The sequence below is a fragment of the Ambystoma mexicanum genome, chromosome 1p (genome assembly GCF_040938575.1).
Source record: "Ambystoma mexicanum isolate Mex_15411 chromosome 1p, UKY_AmexF1_1, whole genome shotgun sequence".
NCBI classification, from domain to species: Eukaryota; Metazoa; Chordata; class Amphibia; order Caudata; family Ambystomatidae; genus Ambystoma; species Ambystoma mexicanum.
In genome coordinates, this window is record NC_090921.1 from 992,059,011 (window position 1) to 992,078,361 (window position 19,351).

At 44.4% G+C, this 19,351-nt stretch overlaps 1 protein-coding gene across 7 annotated transcripts in view; it reads right to left on the minus strand.

Moving 5' to 3' along the window:
- Positions 1-19,351, minus strand: part of CNOT1 (CCR4-NOT transcription complex subunit 1) — a 2,171,110-nt gene that overhangs the window by 469,281 nt on the left and 1,682,478 nt on the right. For 4 of the 7 annotated variants that reach the window (XM_069654650.1, XM_069654658.1, XM_069654606.1 and 1 more), the window contains 2 exons: positions 8,333-8,395; positions 7,502-7,754 (listed from right to left, as the gene is read on the minus strand). In XM_069654650.1, the coding sequence (XP_069510751.1) occupies positions 7,502-7,754; positions 8,333-8,395 (316 nt within the window). The remainder of the gene's footprint in view (positions 1-7,501; positions 7,755-8,332; positions 8,396-19,351) is intronic. The other 3 variants (XM_069654624.1, XM_069654642.1, XM_069654635.1) reach the window with 3 other exon arrangements.

Here is a 19,351-nt window from a genome sequence, read left to right on the forward strand (position 1 = left end):
CGTCGGAGCCCCTTGTTTAATTTTTGCCTTCAGGATGTTTAGTATAAGGATGTTAATCACCGTGCTTCCGTTCTTCTTGAAACCGACTTGAAAGGGATCTCTGCAGGGAACCGAAAGCGCCCAGCAGCAGAAACGGTCCAGCAGTAGGGAGGCAAAGAGTTTTCCCAGAATATCCAGCAACGCAATGGGCCGATAGTTGCTTGGTTTTTCTCGGCTTCCTCTTTTGTAGATCGGTATTACTATGGCTTTGGTCCAGGATAGCGGGATTTTCTTGCTGTCAGCACAGTGTTTGAACAGAAGGCTAACGAAGGGAACCCATTCCTTGATATGAGTTTTAAGATCCAAGTTTGAAAGGCCATCGGGGCCCGGGGCTCTAGAGGATTTCAACTTCTGAATGGCCCTGGATTTGTCTGCTTTGTCGGATAGATCGGCCCAAGGGGACTGCGTCGGCTCTACTCGCAGGTTTCTTGTAGAATGCGGGGATGCAAACAGTGCTGTAAAGAATTGAACCCAGGCTGTTTCCGCCACTAGTGATTTACCAAATTCCAAAAGTCGGCAGTTTTATTTTTAAATGATAACTCTTAGCATTTTTTCTGCGTTGTTTTGATAAATGGCTGCTCTCCTTGATCTTATCCAAGCTTTATAGATTTTCTTGTGGTGATCCCAGATGTCCCACGCTGCCCGTGTATTTTCATAAGTTGCTCTGCGTGTGTTTTCTTAACTACTCCTTTTTCGCTGCTATGAATTTATCATAGTCATGAGTGAAAGATGGAGCAATGGTCTTCCCTGTCCCCGACTTGGTTCTATGTTCAATCAGAAGAGGAAGGTAGTTCGGCCTCTGTACCTTTGCGGAAGTGTTAGAAGTATTTGCTGTCTCTGCATAGTGCTGCGCAAAAGACCGCACATTAGCCGCGGTGAGGCGAAGCCTGGTCTGTTGAAAATTTGTCTCGATTGATGGGGAATACTGGTTACACATCTTGACATCTGCTGACCATTCCAGAGTGAGCATATTATGATCACTTGCCTCGGTTTTCACCACCTGGTATTGGCGAGTTTCATCGATTAAGGCCTGCGAGACAAAGATGTAGTCTAGAGTGGCCATCGACTGGCCTCTTTCCCAAGTTGGGATATGAATGTCTTTGCCCAGAATCCAAGCCACATTGTGGAGCCCTCTGGCAGCCATAAGGTTCATCCATGCTTTGCCTCCGTGTTCTGCTTGGGTCGTGGGAGCATCCGCAAGAGCTTGTTGGTTAGGGTGGATGCAGTTAGCATTAAGGTCTCCACAAATTATTGCAAAGGGGGAGTTTCATTCCAGCATGATTTCATCCATGGTTTCTGCCATGGCTTGGCAGAAGTCTGTTACTGTTCTTTGCGGATTCCAGTATGTAGTTATTAACGCTAAAGGGTGGTTGGTACGGCTTTTACTGTTTTGACGTGTAGTATCACCTTCATAGTTCCACTCTATAAGGACTGCCAGAACCCCATATGACTTTTTCATGGTCTTGATGATTCTCAGGTTCTGCCCTGAACGGACCGCAATTAAAAGACCGGCGGACGGGCGGTCTAGCATGCCCTTGATAGCTGGCGAGATCTTGATTTCGTAGCCGTCCATAGATGGTTTTTCTTGGAGCCAGTTCTCTTGAAGACAGAAAATGTCAAATGATGATAGAACTACAGAACTGGGTTCCACTAAATGAGGGTCCTCTCGTATTCCAAGATGCCAGCGTCAAAGTCTTTTGGACACACAAATCGCCGGTCTCGGAAGATGGTTGCTATCTTGGGCATTTAACACTCAGGGCGCCCTTGATCCAATTCCAGGGACCCCCTGATAGCGATTGTTTTTCCAAGATCTCGGATGTATCTTTGCTGTGCCTGGTTGGTGAGACTTGCCGATGTTTTCTTTGGGTGTCGTTTCTTGTAGCCGGTGAATAGGCTCTGGTGGAGTGTCTCGAGCCATATGGACGCAATTTGTCCATACGTCGTTCGGGCAGGGTATTCCTGTTCTTCTCATAATGGTCTCTTCTATTGGAGAAGTCCGATGCTACTGCCGCATATGTTCGAGCATGATGATCTGTTCGTCGAGATGGTTCCGGAGAGCAGGCATACTTATCTGTCCAGCGAGTTACTTCCGGTGAACGGCGTCTATGTTGATTTTGGCCCCTAGATGGTTTGGTTTTGACCGCTGAGTCGAAGAAATGCGCTTTTAGGACTTCTCTCCGTGCCGAAAGGTTATGGGCCGGAGTTCGGGGTTTGTGACTACTAGTAGCGACCCTGTCTTCTGTCTTAGCAGTGGTGTTTTCCAGATCTATTTCTGTTAGCAAAAACCCCATGGATTTTAATTAGTCTCCTGCCTTTTTGGAAAGGTCCTGTAATGGTGCAGCGTGTACGAACAGATAGGCCTTGGCCTTGTTGTCGGAATGGTAAGGCTGAATCCATTTGAAGTCAGCGGATTTCATCTTCTTTAGACAGTCTGTCGAAGATGTAATTTTCAAAATTGTTCTTCTATTTAAGATCATGTAAGTGTCTTTACTCGAAATTTGTTCGATTTTGAACATGCAGATCTGAAGTTTCCTGTTCACATCTGCCTCTCGAGATTGCACATGGTTGTGTGGGTTGTTCTGATGAACTTCCGGAGATCTGTTTGGACGATTCGTCTTTGCTGAGGTGTCCCTTGGGGCCGGTGAATGAGACGATTTCCTGCGAGGACGCTCTCTCAGATGTTGAAATACTTCTAGAGTGAGCTTTACGTGTCGGGGTAGTTAAGACACTAGGCCGTTTCTGAGCTTCTATAGTCCAAGAAGTCTTCTGCTGATTTAGGCGACCGAGTTAGGTCAGTAATGGCGAGAGCCAAATTACCCCTGTCAGACGGTGTGCTTCCTTCTGGAAACCATAATTATCTATAATCGGCTCAAACTTTTGTTTTATTTTACACAGTAGTGGCAAGATAATCTACCAGGTCCGTGGCCCATTCATTCCCAATTGAAATAGCACATTTTTAAAATTAAATTTCTATGCCAGTAGACTGAAAGGATATCGGAGCCGTAGCACTTGGATCTTCTACTCTCCTGTACAGGACACTCTGCAGGGCCAACAGTCACCTGTGTGCTGATCCTCTGCAGTTTGACATTTTTAAACCTGTTTGTCAGCGCGATTTTAAAATGTCAATTTGTAGTAGCCGGCAGTGGTCTGAAAACAGGTGTGTGGATGCAAGGGTGTGTAAGAAAAGCATAGGTAATAAAAAGCAAGTGTGCGAGCATGCCTGGGTGTGCAGATGTGAGGCAATGTGAGACCTAGCACAAGTGTGAGAATGAGCAAGGGTGTGCGAGTGTGCAGGCTTGCAAGGGCAAGGATGGTGTAAGTGTGAGCAAAGGATGTGAAAGTGCAAGGATACATGCAAGCGAAGGTGCAACAGGGAGCAGGGAGGAGCGCTGGTGTGGAGGACAGCAGGTGAAAGAGGGCGATGGCTGCAAGTGAGGAACTGAAGATTGAATCAAATTCTTGTGCAGAATGGGCAGTAGCCTGCACCTAGGACAGGAGATTATGGGAGGTTCCGCCACCATGGCAGCAAATGTCCGAGTGGTGCCTGAAGAGAGGCTTAGGGAAGGGGGCAGCATGCATGTTCTTACTGAGGCAAATAACGGCAGTACTGGGCTCACACAGCACATTTTCTTATAGTAAGTAGAATGTGCAGCCCATATGCAGCTCATCCAGCAGAAGTGTTCACACAGTGGGATGGGCAAGGTTGGTGGTACATACAATGTCCTTTCCATAGGGTTTCCTTTATAGCATCAGTAATGGCGTAATTGGGCTCAGGCAGCACTAGTGTTCCTGCATTGGGAAATACTGGCCTTACTTGACTGGCAATGGCATCTTCAGTGTTCTTACATTGCATCGAACACTGGCCAAAATGCCCTCCAGAACAATTCTGAGTCCAGTGGACAGCCAGACACCCGGGGCCATGGAGGTAACAGGCGATGCCTGGACTCCCTGTAACCCCTTAGGGAGGCTCCCTCACTGGAGGAGTGTGTTCCCCAGGCTATGTACAAGAAGCAATTTAGTATTTTGTACAAGTACTCGCCATCATTTGTTTGCCCTTGTATTTTCATTGTATTGTATTGCTCTTAGATTTCACTGTGTATCCGCTGATCATTTGCACAACCTGATGAGAAAAGTATAAGCGGGGGAGGTCTGACTGGATTTTGCTTCAAGGTTCGGGTCTCGCAATACAATGTGTGAGCTCATGTTCTGCAGTGCTTTTGCCAGTTGTTGCTGGACACGAGACACTGCATCTTTTCAGGATTCAAGCAGATTTGCCCCATTGTACAGCATTGCTCTCGAAAGCAAAAGGTATTTAGAGAATCCTGCACCTGTTTGTAATGCAATAAAACAGCTAAATGGGTTTAGCGCCACCTGCATGTATCCTGCAGGGGGCAGGGTATAGGCCCTCAATACTGGCCCAGCCTTTCATTTATCTAATCTTTGATTATTCCTATACCGTGTGTTATTAAAACATCAGGTGAGAAATGAAGTACGGATGTGCAATGGGATTCCTATATTAAGTGAAGCCAACAGATAGCAGGCCTTGGTTATAAAGTCCAGTTTCAGGCAGTTTGTACGACTTGGAGACCAGACAAATATGTACACTGGCAAGTGCATGTATATGCGCGTATGCGTGTGTCTGTTTAGAATGGTATTACATGCACCCTGAATACTGAAGCAGAGTATGTGTTAAACCAACTGGGATAATGCACCTGCTGCAGAGATAGTTTTACAGGAGGTTCGCGAGTTTGAAACTTAGCAAGGATGAGTTTGCTCTTTATTTCCTGTCATTAAAAGTGCTAGCTTCCTCTCTGTATTGGGAAACCGCGCCCTGGTAACATTTACACAATTAAAAATGAGACTCCCCTCTGGTTAGTTTGTTTTCCTTCCTCATTGGAGCTTTGGACCACACTAAAAAATGACCACAAACTGTAGCTCAAGTCTGCGTGCACAGCTGGTAAATACAAGGTGCACAAGCTGCACACTCTCTGCATTTCCATGATTTTAGGCATACTGGTGGCGCAGGAACCATTCCACTGTGCAGCTTACCACACCTCACCCCACACTCCATGGTCCAGTTACCATCTCAGTGTTGACTGACTGGTTAGTCAAGGCCTGCAATCATGCCTTAAATCCTCATTTCCATCACTGGCTGAATGCATGGACTGAGGTTTTATTCCCCAAATGTCTGAACATTTCAGATACATTTTACTCTCTTGTGAAGAAGTAAACTAATATTTACTCGCTTGAAATTGCATTTACTCTCGAATTTTAAAATTAGGGAGTAAAATACTGCCTCAAAATCTTATCTGGAGCACTGGGTAGAGATGTCCTGTCAACGTGTACAAATATCAGGCTTGCTAAACAGAACATGTTCTATCAATACGTGAAAACAATGTCTGCCATTAGCATATCCATAGAGATGTGCGGTTAGAATGCGCACAGTGTAAAGATGCAATTTACACATACAAATGACACAAATTTGCTCTTCAAATGCTAACAGCACATCTCTGAAAATGCTGAAAGTAGATGTGCCTTTACCATGTAGACAGAGTACATGCCATACTCGTTGGTATGTGTCAAGAGGAGATGCATAGCTAGCATGCTCAGGGAGGATATATGCCATTATCAAGTGGAGTGATGTCACATGCTGTTACTATGTGCCCAGACGGGATGTGCCGTTTGCATGTGGAGTGAAGGGCTCTGCACAGGCCAGACAACTTTGATCTACAACGCTTTTGGTCTATGGCTCTGATTTTACGTATGCATTTGGTGTATGTGTTGGATAAATTTTACTCTTTTGCAGAGGAGAAAACTCATTTTTACTCCCTTGAAATTGCATTTACTCTCAAATTTGAAAAATCATGCGTAAAATACTCCCACCTCAAAATATTATCTGGAGCACTGGTTTCAGGGAACGATAGATCATCAGACAACCTATGGTAGAGAATGATAGGGCACAAAATGCTTTAGACATCAGCAGTGGTAGATATATTGAGCACTTTGAACCTCCGGAGATAGTTAAGAGAATGAGAAAGGGGAAGGGGAAATCTTCTGTAATTAAGATACGGAATGAGCTAAAAATAATGCTAATGCTGTTTTATTGATAAAGACATCTTTTAACTACCTTTAGGCAGGCTGAGGATTGAAGAAATATGGAGAGGTATAGTTGAGGTAGCCCTCCAAGGGAAGAGTATTGTTAGCTATTATGGGAGAGTATTTAATATTTTTCTTCTTGGTTTCCCTCCCTTTAATGTTCCATTTGGTTTATGTATCGTGTAACATTTTGTAAAGGTTTAATTTTATTTGTAACATCTGTTAAAAAAAAAAATATATATATATTTTTAAAAAAGCCCATTTCGGCGAATTCTCCCTAAAACGTCACATCCAGAGTCCTGGAGTGGCAGAATAGAGGTATGCAGAGGCTTTCCAAGCAGCTGACATGCAGAGGATGATCTATCAAGATGAGAAATCTGCAGGAGAATGCAATGCATTGAAAAGTGACGAGTCCATGGTTCTGCCACAATCTGGAAGCCAGAAATATATTTTTAACAACCGTAACTTGTAAAGCAGAAAAACAGGAGCTCTACCCAAGTGTTCATTGGCAAACAGCAGAAAAATATCAAAGTAAAATTGCTAAGTGTAGAATGTGGGCTGGCAGCGCTGGGTGCATCTCAATGGCTTAAATGTACATGAGCTTTAAAAGGAGCAGTAGCGTGCTGGTGGAAATGAAAACATGAAAATCAAATTATCTTGACGGGTACTGGAGTGCAGCAATCTGACAGGTGGGAATACCCTAGAATCTGTGCAGCTTTAAAAGACTATACTGGAGGATCCAAACATCTATGAAACCGCTTAGACACAGGTAGAATTCCTGCAGTCCTTGAACAACAAAGTCTTTAGGACTTTGGAACGGGCGATTCGGGAGGGACCAATGATGCACCTTCAACATTTCTGGGAACCAAAGTTCCCAATCAGAGCCAATGCCGAGAAGCAGTGCGCCCCACCGCAGACTCTGGTGGCTCAAAGTTTCCAAAGCCAAACATACGCCTGAAGACAATTTAGAAGAGTCATTTGGGAAGGAAGTTATTCTACATTAAGAGTTGCAGATTTCAGGGACCCTTAATTTGAGATTTCCTTAACACAATAAAATCAATCAGGAAACAAAATTGTAAGCACACTGACGGGGAGAACATTTTTTAAAAAGTATAATCAAAAAGGGCTTTCTGACCTAGCACTTGGGATCCAAGAAAATCCTAACACGGATGATCAACACATTGTTATCGAAGGCCGCAGAATGAACTGCACCATTAATCTTATTACTATACAGAAATTTCAAATTACACACTATCTGCATGTAAGACCATTTACAGTAGAAGAAAGGTCTACTTTACTTTAATATACACTGTTACACAGTATATTCGTTCTAAGTGGCTGCCTACTTATGTCAAATAAAAAGCACCTTTCTCTCCAAAAGTTCTACCTGTCCAACAAATGCAGAGAACGCTTTGGTGCTGTCCCGGCCTGCTGCAGCTGAATGGTACAGGTTTACCCACTCCCGCAAGAGGTATTCTGCTTTTTCACGGAGTCCTGGTGGATCATCATATTCTGAGGCCTGGGAGATCCCAGAGTGCATCATAAAGTTGGGACCACCATGGGCACGGTCAATCATTGCTTCATAGTTGGAACGTAGCAGGTCCATTAGCTGTGGCAGTCTGAAGAACATTAAAAGAAGAGCAAGAAATCATCAGAAATTGAAACTCTCTCAGAATACTAAACATTTCCAAACCTTTCCCTAAAATCCCAAGTCTGCTTTTAAAAGAATATTTAGAACACAGTCAAATACTTGAGCAAATGCACATGAATTTTCTAGAAGGGTTTCACCGAATAATCGAGCAAGGTTTCTCAAATTTTAGAAGCAAGCCCAATTCCAGTATCCCCCCCCAATCACAAAGGTTAGGACCAAAAAAGCTGCAGTTGTGTGGAATGTGGTTTAACACCCCCCTCCAGCATAGCATGGAGTTCTGCCTTTGACTACACCAATCACCTGGCCCAAATATTGACCTGCCACATCAGTAAGGTAATAACCAAATGAACAAGCAAGTTACGTTGGGTATTTAAAACACCAACTTATTTGCAGATGTCAAGCAGTTACTTCAGGCACTAATACCTCCCACATCAAAGTCTTACTGTACTTCACCATCTGACCCTTCCACCACAAGAGTTTATCAGCAATCGCTCACATCCGTTTGTTATACTAAAATATCTGAGACCCTCAGCAGCCCATAAGCACCTGTAGGAATCTTCTATCTGCTTTATCACGCCTGGTCCATCGCCATTAAACACAGCTACCTTCCTATGTTGATGACATATAAAAAGGTTTATGTATTTAAGTAGCGGTGAATAACATGTTTTACTGCAAGCATGCTTGGTAACATTATAAAAACGTAACGTTGAAATGTACAGCAGCAGATTAGCCTAGAATGAATGATGGATGTGATGGATTTGAGTTTGTGAACTAAATCAAACAAACTCACAAAACGTGTCCCTATTTCACACAGAATATTTTCATTTTATACACAGCATTAGTATTGGAGGCAAAAACCTTCAAACCACTGCAACAATTGGAATGTCACTTTGAAAATTGTAGGATTTCTGGCAATCCCAATAGATGAATACTAAAATACAGACCTCAAATTTCAAAGAAACCAGGATTTAATACAATGCATAGTCTAATTAAAGTTGTACACGTTTTTTGCTGGTGCATTTTAGTATTTTTAGTTTCTAAAATGTTAAACATGCCACGGGAAGAACTGTTGAGACAGATTTCCAAAATGAGCCCTGGTGGGAGAATTTTGGGAAGCCACCCTATTATGGCGAACAGGGGAGACACAGAGGTTAGTCAAACCCAAACAAGGCGAGGAAGCAGAGCTTAAAGGCTTAGTCTCAGGAAGGGTGTGAATGGTCTAAGGCTACAATGAGTCCAGAGAGCGCAACACCAGACCGGTATGATACAAATACAAATGTATTAGGCCTTAGTTACACACTAAGCAGGTAGCAATGCTTGGCAAATAATGTCACACAACTCATAAAATCTATTTTTTTTTGTTTTTTGTGTTTAATCGCGATTAACAATTTTTACAAACTTGGTGCAGATTTGTGTCAATTTATCCTAGCCATGTAGATTGTCCTCTGTTCCCTTTCCATCTCGGTCCAGGTCATGCAGAAATGTTGCTGTCGCGATTGTCAAGGAAGTAGAGTCCCCGCTCATCATTTGGTTCTACCAGACTTCGTCTGTTGTCGTTGGTGTTTTAGTCTATGCGATCGAAGGTAAGGGGTTCTCAAGTTGTCTGTCCCTGGACAATGCAGAAGATGATGACGTACTGTCTCGGTGCTTTGTGTTGCTATACGGTGGCGACAGATGTTTTCAGATTGCTTTCGGAAGTATAAGACTTCATTTGTCTTTAATACTTTCAGATGTGCCCTTAAAAAGATTGTTCGTAGAGGTTTATTAGGAGATTTCTTTAGGTAGGTTCTCACCTTGTCTTTTTTCTGGGTGTTAAATACCAGATGTGACGGGGATATGCATTCACTTGCCTTGTCTAGTGTATCAATCTAGTCTTGGGTTTTCAGTCTGCCTTTAATCTTATCTGGAATTCTTTCAATGTCCCACTCAGAGCACCCGATTTTCTCTGCCAGTTCAAGTTGGTTTTTATACCAAGACGTCAGCATCAGAGTCTTTTCGCTTGTCATTTCTCTATATGTCATTTCTCACCCAAGCCGATCATTCGAACCTAACCGACTGTCTAAAAGAAGTCTTCAACTGGATGAATGCCAACAACCTGAAAATCAACCCAGGAAAAACAGAAATCATGATCATATCCAAAGACCAAGAGAAGGAAACCGCCATCCCGTGGCCAACGGAAATGGGATCTATACCATCACCATCTAAGGTAGTAAAAAATCTGGGAGTCCTGATGGACAACACCCTAACCTTAGAACCGCAAATAAACGCAACAATCAAGAAATGCTTCTTCCTCCTCCACACGGCAAGAAAAATACTACCTTTCCTCTCCTTCACACACAAAACACTCACCATCGTCGGCCTCATCATGTCAAGTATCGACTATGCAAACAGCCTCTACCTCGGTATACCGGAATACCTACTGAAGAAGCTACAACGGATCCAAAACACTGCAGCCAGACTACTCCTCAAACTATCCAGAAGAGACCACATCACCCCGGCCCTAAAAACACTACACTGGCTCCCAGTAAAACAGCGTATCATCTTCAAAACAATGTGCATAACGCACAGGGCAATCAGCGGACAAGGAGCTGAATTCCTACAAAAAAAAATAACAATCTACAAGCCAACGAGACCACTCAGGTCAACCAACGAAATCCGACTGGAACAAAAACCTTACATCAAGAAGAAACTCGGAGGCACCGCTTTCTACCACCTAGCCGCGAAAACCTGGAACAACATCCCAAAATTAATAAGGAACACCAAAGACCACCTTAAATTCAGAAAATTACTAAAAACCTACCTCTTCAACACCGGAGAATAAAACCAAAACAACAATAAGACAAACGAATCATCAAAAAAGGACAGTGACAAACCGCTAGAACCGACAGAAGTACCCGGGGCACCAACAGGGCTGACGCTGGACACAGGGGTCCACCCGCGAGACACAGAGAAACGGATACAACTACTCCAGCCAACCCTTACCATCCCCCACCGCCCTTACAGCCACAACTAGGTCCCACGAGGCTGTGGAACAGACAATATACCACCAATCACCACACAACCGGGTGTATGGACACTAGCAGCGGCGCTAGTCATGTGGAGGGGGGGAGGAGCATGCAAGGTTATTAAGGGAGCGGGCGGAGGGGGCAGCTAGATCCTCAAACGGCCTCGAATGGAAAATCGGGCACATACCTCCTAAGGCTCAGGGTGTACAAGCATCCCGTCGGGTAAGATTACACGGTTCAGTCCAGGATAGAGATGACTAACGAATACCATTAACAATTTCCTTCTCTGCATACACCTCTCAAACTCCAAACCAAACACAACCACAAACCTCTAGCGCAGCAAACCGCACGAACTTCACTACACTGCAACAACAAAACAAAAAAAACACATAGACTCGCACATCAGCACACGACGACTACCGGCCGCATACACCCCAGGCCCAGCCGACGGAACCACCGGGCTGAGGCTGCCAACAGCACATCACTGCAATCTTGCACTTTTCCAGCCTCCACCCACTAACCCACCATCCCCCCCCTCTTTCAGAGCCGCCAGAGCGCCAGGGGACCACTCCGGTGGTGATAGTGCGCGGTACAAATGACCTTTAACATTAACATATATAATATATCCAGGATTCGCGGACGAGGCGTTCTCAGAATTTTCCCCAAAAACAAGAGACTTTCTTTTGATCACGTATTTCATCGATGATAAACTTCGCTCACGTCTGATTACTGCTATTGATGTCGAATTTGGCAGTTTCAGTACTTTGCGACCAGAACAAGCCCTCTATTTTGTCCCATAGTGTTGTTGGAAGTTGTAACATCGCCTCAGCTCCATATGTTATGGCTGGCGTGACTTTTGTTTTGAAAAAGTTTATCACCGGAAGTTAACGAGAATTTGACGTACTTTCTATCCAGAGTAAGGGCTTGGACAGCAAGAGTGTTTGTTTGTGCAAAAAGATGTTCCTGCATTGCGATCTCTATTTTACTGTGGCATTTTTTGACCCCCAGATATGTGAAACTTTCTATAGTTTCCAGTTTTCCAGAGTTTATAAACCAGTGGTGTTTTTTTGATGAAGTTTTTGACTTTGATGATCATAATCTTCGTTTCGTTTGTATTAACGGCCAAATTGTTCTTTTTTAGATAGGCTAAAAGGCTATCTAGTTGGCGTTGCAGACCGATGGCAGTTTGGTCCAACAGGATTATGTCGTCGGCGAAGAGGAGTCTTGTGACCTTAGATTCTCCAATTGTGGGAGGAAAAGAAAGAGTATCATTTTCCAAATCCACAATATCAGCCATGTAGGTTTTGAACAATGTAGGGGCCAACGGGCAGCCCTGCTTGACTCCTCTTGCAGTCTTGATTGATTTTGATAGCTGGCCAGCTGCGTTTAGTCGAACTTGCACCGAAGTTTCGCTGTGTAAGGATATAATTGGTGCTATGATGGAAGAGGGGCATTTTGCTCTCTCCAATTTCTTCCACAATCTTTTTCTATTTACCCGGTCGGAAGCTTGCACCAACTCTATGGAAGCTATGAATGTTGGTAGCTTCCCTTACCAGGCTTTTGCCTTTAAGAGGCTGATCATCATGATGATGATAGATGTTGCCATACTCTTTTCGAATACAGTTTGGAACGGATCAGCTGTTTTGGCTTCTTTCTGCCATTCTTGCAAATCATCTAGAATTAGTGATCCAAATAGCTTCCCTATAACATCCAGGAGGGCTATCAGCCTATAGTTCTTTGGTTCGCTCTTCCTGCCCTTTTTGAATATTGCTACTATATTGGCCGTTTTCCAGGATTGCGGGATAGATATTGTTTCAAGACATCTGTTGAATAGCTCGACTATTAGATCTGTCCAGATTTCAGGGTCTTGTTTTAGTAGAATATTTGAGATTCCGTCTGGCCCTGGGGCTCTTAAGTTTTTTTAGATTTTTTTAATCTTTTTCAAGATTGTTGATTTGTTGAAAGCAATTGACCAGGCACACTCAGCGGTTTTTGTAACTTCGTCTATTCCTGTGGTTTTAAATAGATTGCTGAAGTGATCTACCCATTTCTCCTCGCTGACACCGTTTGAAATAATCGTGTCTGTTGGCGCTGTTGATTCTTTAACTAAGGACCAAAAATCTTTCGAAGATCTTCCACAGACTGCTGTCAACATAGTCTCGGCATCATGTTGGTATAGCTTCCTTCGGTGGTTTTTCAACCACGATTTGTAGCCTTTAGTTGTTCAAATGCAAGAAGTATATTTTCCTTAGTTGGGTTTTTTTGAGCATGCCTTGTGGCTTTCTTTTGCAACGCTTTCCTGGCCCCAAGTTCCTCATCAAATTTATGAAGGTGAAGATGTAGTCTACCTTTGTTCAATGGCTTTAATTGCAGGTAGGGGACTAAGGACGGTATTCCAGAAATGTTTGACTTTGCTCTTCTGTTTCCGGATCCATCTTTTGGGTGTAAGCAGTCGTGATGGAAGAGATGGCTTCTTTCGTCAATCTTAGTCGGTTCCCTTGGGTATTTGTTTCCAGTTGGTGTCATTTCTATTGGCATCTCTTTGAAAGAGCACCAGGTTGCTGTGAGCAAATTATGGTCGCTTCTGGTGGTTTTTATTACCTCGAATGACTCCATTACGGAGTATAATTCCTTCGAGGCAAAGATGTAATCGATGGTACTTTTGTATCCCGGTATTTCCCATGTTGCCGCAGGCGGGGTAACCGTGTCCAGAAAATTCAGGTTGTGCAGGTCACGGGAGTCCAGTTTCATCCAGGCTCTACCTCTTTTCTTTGCTGTAGGCTATGACTTGATTGCAAGGTGTTCACACAATGTCTTCCTTCTAAACTCGGGCAGATGGACTTTAAATCACCACAAAATCAGTGTGTGGTTCATGCTGTGGGTAGTCGTTGCTTCGGTTAAGATTGTTTCAACCTTATTCATAAAATCCTTGGTGGAAACCACTGCAGGGTTCCAATAGATGTTGAGAAGAAGTATAAGCTCACTTGGTTCTCTCACAGACGACCTGCTGTATTTGTCCCATTCTAAGACAATGGCTTGTATAGAAGCTGATGATTCCAGGGTTCTATTTATCCGCAAACTCCCACCCATGCGGACTGCTATACATTTATCCGTAGGAGAAAAAAAGAATTTGATTCAATGCCCAGTGCAACAGAGGTAAGTAGTCCTATGCACACACATAGACAACACTTCAGAATAATCACAGACCAGCTCCCCTAATTCTTCTGAAAGCCAACCCTAAGATGGTTTAGGGCCTTGTGCTCAAAAGTCACCAGTGTTAGGGAGAATTCTCTTATAAAGCTAATTTCCCAAACCTAGTGAGTCCCCCAGAAGCTTTGCTGGATTTTTGGGGTTTGTTTTTTTCTCCTGATAAGTGAGACTTTTTTTCTCCCACTCTTTGGGATGATTTGAGGTATGTCTGACTTATTGTGTGCTTATGGGCTATGGGGTCTTTTACTCCATAGGGTACCATCTGTTTTAGTGTATGTGTTACACAGCACCCTCAGTGCAGTAACACATGGGGTGTCATAGTGACCCCCAAAACAGACTCCACACCCTGGGACTGACTACTGTCTTCCAGGGCATGAAGAGTCACCATTGGCTTTACTAGTCCAAAATTGTGAACAGAACCAGTACAAACCATAATATTGTGGAAGTACTGGAAGGGGTTAATTAGATTGCCCCTGGGTCTGTTTCCAAGGGGGCACTATCCAGTACCCCCTTGTCGAGTTTCTGGCTGGTGGCAGTGGTTACCACACGAAATATTCCACCGGAATATTTCCTATGGGATTTTTCTATTGGTTTTAAACGCACCACTTTTTGGTGCAATGTTAAAGATACCACCGGTTTATTTATTTAATATAAAATCACTGGTTGGGTCTTTTCGCCAGAACTCTTTTCCAAAATGGTGTTTGTGTCCGTCTCTGTAACTCCAACCAAGGTCGGGCCCTTTGTTCCACTTTTTGTCGGGCTTCTCCACAGAAGCCCTCCAACTGGTGCCACTCTGTCTGGGTTCCACAAGATGTGTGGGTGGGGGAATTGGCACCCTGGACTGCGTTGCCTTAGCAACACAAGCCGCACTCTGTTCTGATTGGCCCAGTGGTGAGCCGCCCGGCTCACCACTTAGCATGTATGAGTGACAGCTAGGCTGTTGAATGGGGATTTTTCCTGCATAAAAGCAGGGCTCTCTGGACTGGAACTTCAGAAGTCGTCACAGGACCTAAGAAATCTGAAGAGGGGAGAAGCTGAGCCATCTGCAACGACGACACCACCGGTGGAGCCCTGCTGCAACGACCTCACCACTTTCCCGACGACAAGAGAAGATCTTCTGCTGAAAGTCTTTTTCCTCTGAGCTGGTGGGATCAACCAGTTTGCCATTCGCCTTCCAGGACGTCTCTTGGTCGAATCGCCAGTGCAAGCACCCCAGCGGCCAGATAGCCAAGCTTCACCACAGTGACCGCGAATAAAAGGAACGCGCCTTTTAACTGAGCGAACTCCGTGGCTGGTCTCTTCCCTGGGCAGTGCAACGACTCCAAGTTTCCTCCTCGACTAGATATTCTCTTCCCCTGGTCGAAACCACGAACTGCACCCGCTGCCAGGAACAACTGCCACCGCTGGAGCTTCCTCAACTTTAAAGGTACTGTGTTCCACCTGGCCTCCCGTTCTACCGTTTGCTAAAGGTGACTCTTAAATCCTTGGCTTTCCAACTGGGTTGGCCCCCAGACCTTCTAACTTTACCTTCTGAATCAACCCAACCTCTTTTGAACATTTTCACAAAGACTTGAATGCATTTCTAAACTGTGATCTTGGTCACATTTCACCTTGCTCCATTTAAAGTGGGCCTGGCCTATGAACTTTGGCTCTACAGTAGACTCTGCCTTCACCAACTTGTTTTGGTCTTAGGAAAGTGTTGGGAACTGTTCTATTTTCATGACCTGCCTTTTTCTCTCCCTTGAACTTAATTATTGGAGTGCCATCTAAGTTACGCGCTCGCATCTGTTTTTACAAATAGTGGTGTTTTGACTTAGACTTGTCTAATAATTCTTAAGGGAGGTGTGTATACTTTTCTGATTGTGTTTGAACTCACTTTGATTTATAGTGCTAGTGTATTTCCTTAAGTGTGTGTTAAATAATTATATACTTTTGATACCAAGCTCTGGTCAGTGTTTGCTTGCTTTAATGTGTTATTAGCCCTATTGTGTATCCTCTTTATACTGCCCTACTCTTCTTGAGAAGTTTGACTGCTCAGCCACAGCTACCAGGTAAATCTGGGTGGTACAGACTGCTACCAATTGGGTTTACTGCTTACTCCTGTAGTCTTAATCTTCTTGCAGTGGTCCCCAAGGGAACTGCACAGGATCCTGCCTAACAACCAGTCCAAAGTATACACTCTTCAGGTAGGTTTATAAAGATTTACAGTGCCAATGGTCACAATTAATAAAGCGTTGTGGAAAGTTAAATGAAGTTTGGATTGAGAATCCACTCAATCCAAACAAACTAGGACAGGCCTAAGTAGTGATCCTTAACTCAGCTTCCATCACTAAAGGTCAGGAGAGAGCGAGTTAGGGTCAGGAGTTCACACTCATACTGTTCAGATGGATTTCTAGAATCTGGGCTGGTGGACAGATTTTAGGAGGCCACCCTAGATATAGTGGGGGATCCCGGAGGTTAGCCAAAACCTAATCAAGGTAATCATGGATAGCAGTCAAGGCTATTCTCAGGAGAGTGAGTGGGTCACAGGTCCACGAGTCCACATAGTGAAGCAAATAATTCAATTTAGACAGGACTGTATACAAACACTATATTTATTCTAGGCCTCAAAGAGACAAAAAAACGAAACAAGCAGGTGATACTATTGCACAACCCTTACTAATAAACAGTCACCATAGGTTCTTAAAAGGCATTCAATGACTTAAATGAATTAAAGAAGGCAGGTGACGCAGCAAGATGGAACCAATTGAAAAGAAACATGCCCTAGATTCAGAAGTCCAATCCCTATGAAGTGGGGCCTTGTGCCCAAAGGTCACAATGGTTCTCTTCAGAATGTATCTGATGCAGGTAAAGTACTTCTGTTGGCGATTGTTCAAGAGAAGAGATGCAGAAAAGTTACTGGTAAGTAAAAACGTGCCCTCATCTTTCAGGTTTTAGATACAATGACCAAAAAGCAGTGGAATGGAAGGATACACAGACTTGTTCTCAATGTTACCCTGTGGAGGAGACAGAGACACATGCTTTGTGTTTACCTAACCTCCCACCTCCCTCCCAAACACCGGGAAATTGACTAAAAGACAGTATCTCAGTCTGATAGTCCTATAGAATAGTCAGTTTCTTCGTAAGAATGAGCAAAAAGACAAGGAAAGTAAATTAGAAGGCTTTACTTACCTCCAAAAAGTCAGGTCAGGAGTCCAAAAAAAAGGAAGGGTGCCCTATAGAAATCCATGGGAGGAAAGCAGCAAAAAAGTCACTTTTTTTTTTAGATCAAACCCACCCTTCTTGACCTCTGCTCGAGGATCTAGTTGTTGGAAGAGTCCCAGAATCCTCCTGTGGGCTAGCCACAAGTCATTCTGGGCTACTCCGCTGCACCTGTGGTCTTCAAGAGTTAAACATTTGGAGTTTGAAGATCATCAACTTGTGGAACAGACCCATTTCCATCAGGAGGGTCACCTTCCTACATTTTCTTCATAACCATGGCTGGTTGCCACAAGCATTGTGTATTGGAGTGCTGTTAGGGAGATCATTTTTATGCTTCATCTACTCTCCTAGTGAGATCCCCAGCACTTTTTGCTGGACTTCAGGACCTTTTCCTTTCTATTCTTCCCCTCATTCATTCTTAGTTGCTCTGACTTTTGGAACTATGTTCTCTGCGTTTTATCTTTAATATGGAGTTTGCTCTCCTCCATCTCTTTTTAAAGTCATCCGTTTTTAACTTTTGCGGCATACAGCACCTTCAGTGCAGCGTTGCAGGGGACCCTTTGGGTTCTCCTTTGAGATTCTTTCACACTAGCCTTAACTGTTCTTAAGGATAGAGGGATACTTTGTGTCCCCCCTAAAACATTATCTTAAGCGAGATAAACACACACCACCTTATGTAGAGTGCTAGTAACCCCCTTCTCTATGACATTCTAGTCACAGTGACAACTCTACAGTTATGGCTGGTGGCAGAGGACGTGTTCTACCAACTATTGTGTTATTTTCTACAGCAGACTGTATTCAGTGTATCGGTTATGCACAACGGGGTCTGGGAGAGGGAGGTCTGACTGTTTTGCCTTTGGCAGGAATCCTTGGGTGTACCTGCACAGCCTCCAGTGTGTGTGCGAAGGCAGGAAGTTGGGGAGGAGCTTTTCACTCCCCTGCCCTTTGTCTGCCAGAGTGCCTGAAAGGAACCAGTTACCACTGGGGGGCTGGCTGTCTTGACTGGACAGCCACCCGCCCCTTTCTGTAAAATGAGGAGAGAGTTTGCAGATGAGTGAGAGGGGGAAAACCGAATAAAAGGTGAGGCTCCTGAGGTGAAAGGCACGTCGACCACTGGAACAGAAGATCTGAAGCTGAAGACAAGAGACGCCTGCAGACCCTTCAAGTAACTGAAGTGGCCACTGCTGTCCTGACCCAGTTTTCTTATCGACAGAGGAGATCCGTAGAGGACTCCTTTTTAGCAGCTGGGAGCAATCAGTCCTGAGAAACTACGAATCAAGCCATCTTCTGAGGTGCTGTGCCTCTCCAGAGCCACAGACAGCGAATACCAGGAGAACTCCAACCCATTTGCAGTGCAACGTCTTTGTGAGGCCAAATACGCCCAGAACTTTGGTGAGCTCCAGTTGGTCCTCCAGAGGCACGATCCCAATCATCTAAGTCGTTTCACCAGAGGGCAGGACTGCAGAATCGCAGATCAACTGGGCAAATAATGTCCTTTGTTGGAGCTGACTGCAGACCGACAAGGGAGACCGAAGAAATCTGTGCCATGGTTCCCCTCTCGAGACTGCTGCTGAGACATCCCTTTTGAGTTCTTCCTTTCGTCACCAGACCGAGGAATCCGACATCCGGATCAGTCACTGCCGCACACAGGAGAATCCAGCTACAGTAATTTCTACTAACCAAAGGTACTGTGGGGCTAAAGGTAGAGCGTACCTTAAACCGAAGAGTCGCTGAAGTGTAACTGGAGTACGTGAAGGTGTCTGGGTTGCCAGCTTGTGTCCCTCTACCGAGTCCTTTTGTAGGGTCCCCCTAACTTGTGTTATATTATTGAGCACCTTATTCTAGTGACTAAAAGTATCCTGAGGAACTTTACTTAAGACTCTTACGCCCCGTCCCCTTTCCTCCATACTGTATGGGCGTCCCTTGCAAGCGACGGGATACAACCTTTTTCACCAGAAAAATCTTCTTCCCTTTTAAATTTAGAGGTGCGGGGTTGCAGCCCTGGGAGCATGCGCTTGCCTGACTCCGCCCACTGGTGCTACTCAGTCCCCTTTTCCACGTCGACGGGAACAGGGCGAATTCACCAGCGCTCCTGGGTTTGGCTTCAGGCATGTGCTCTTCCCCGGATATTCTTTTATCTTTTTGATAA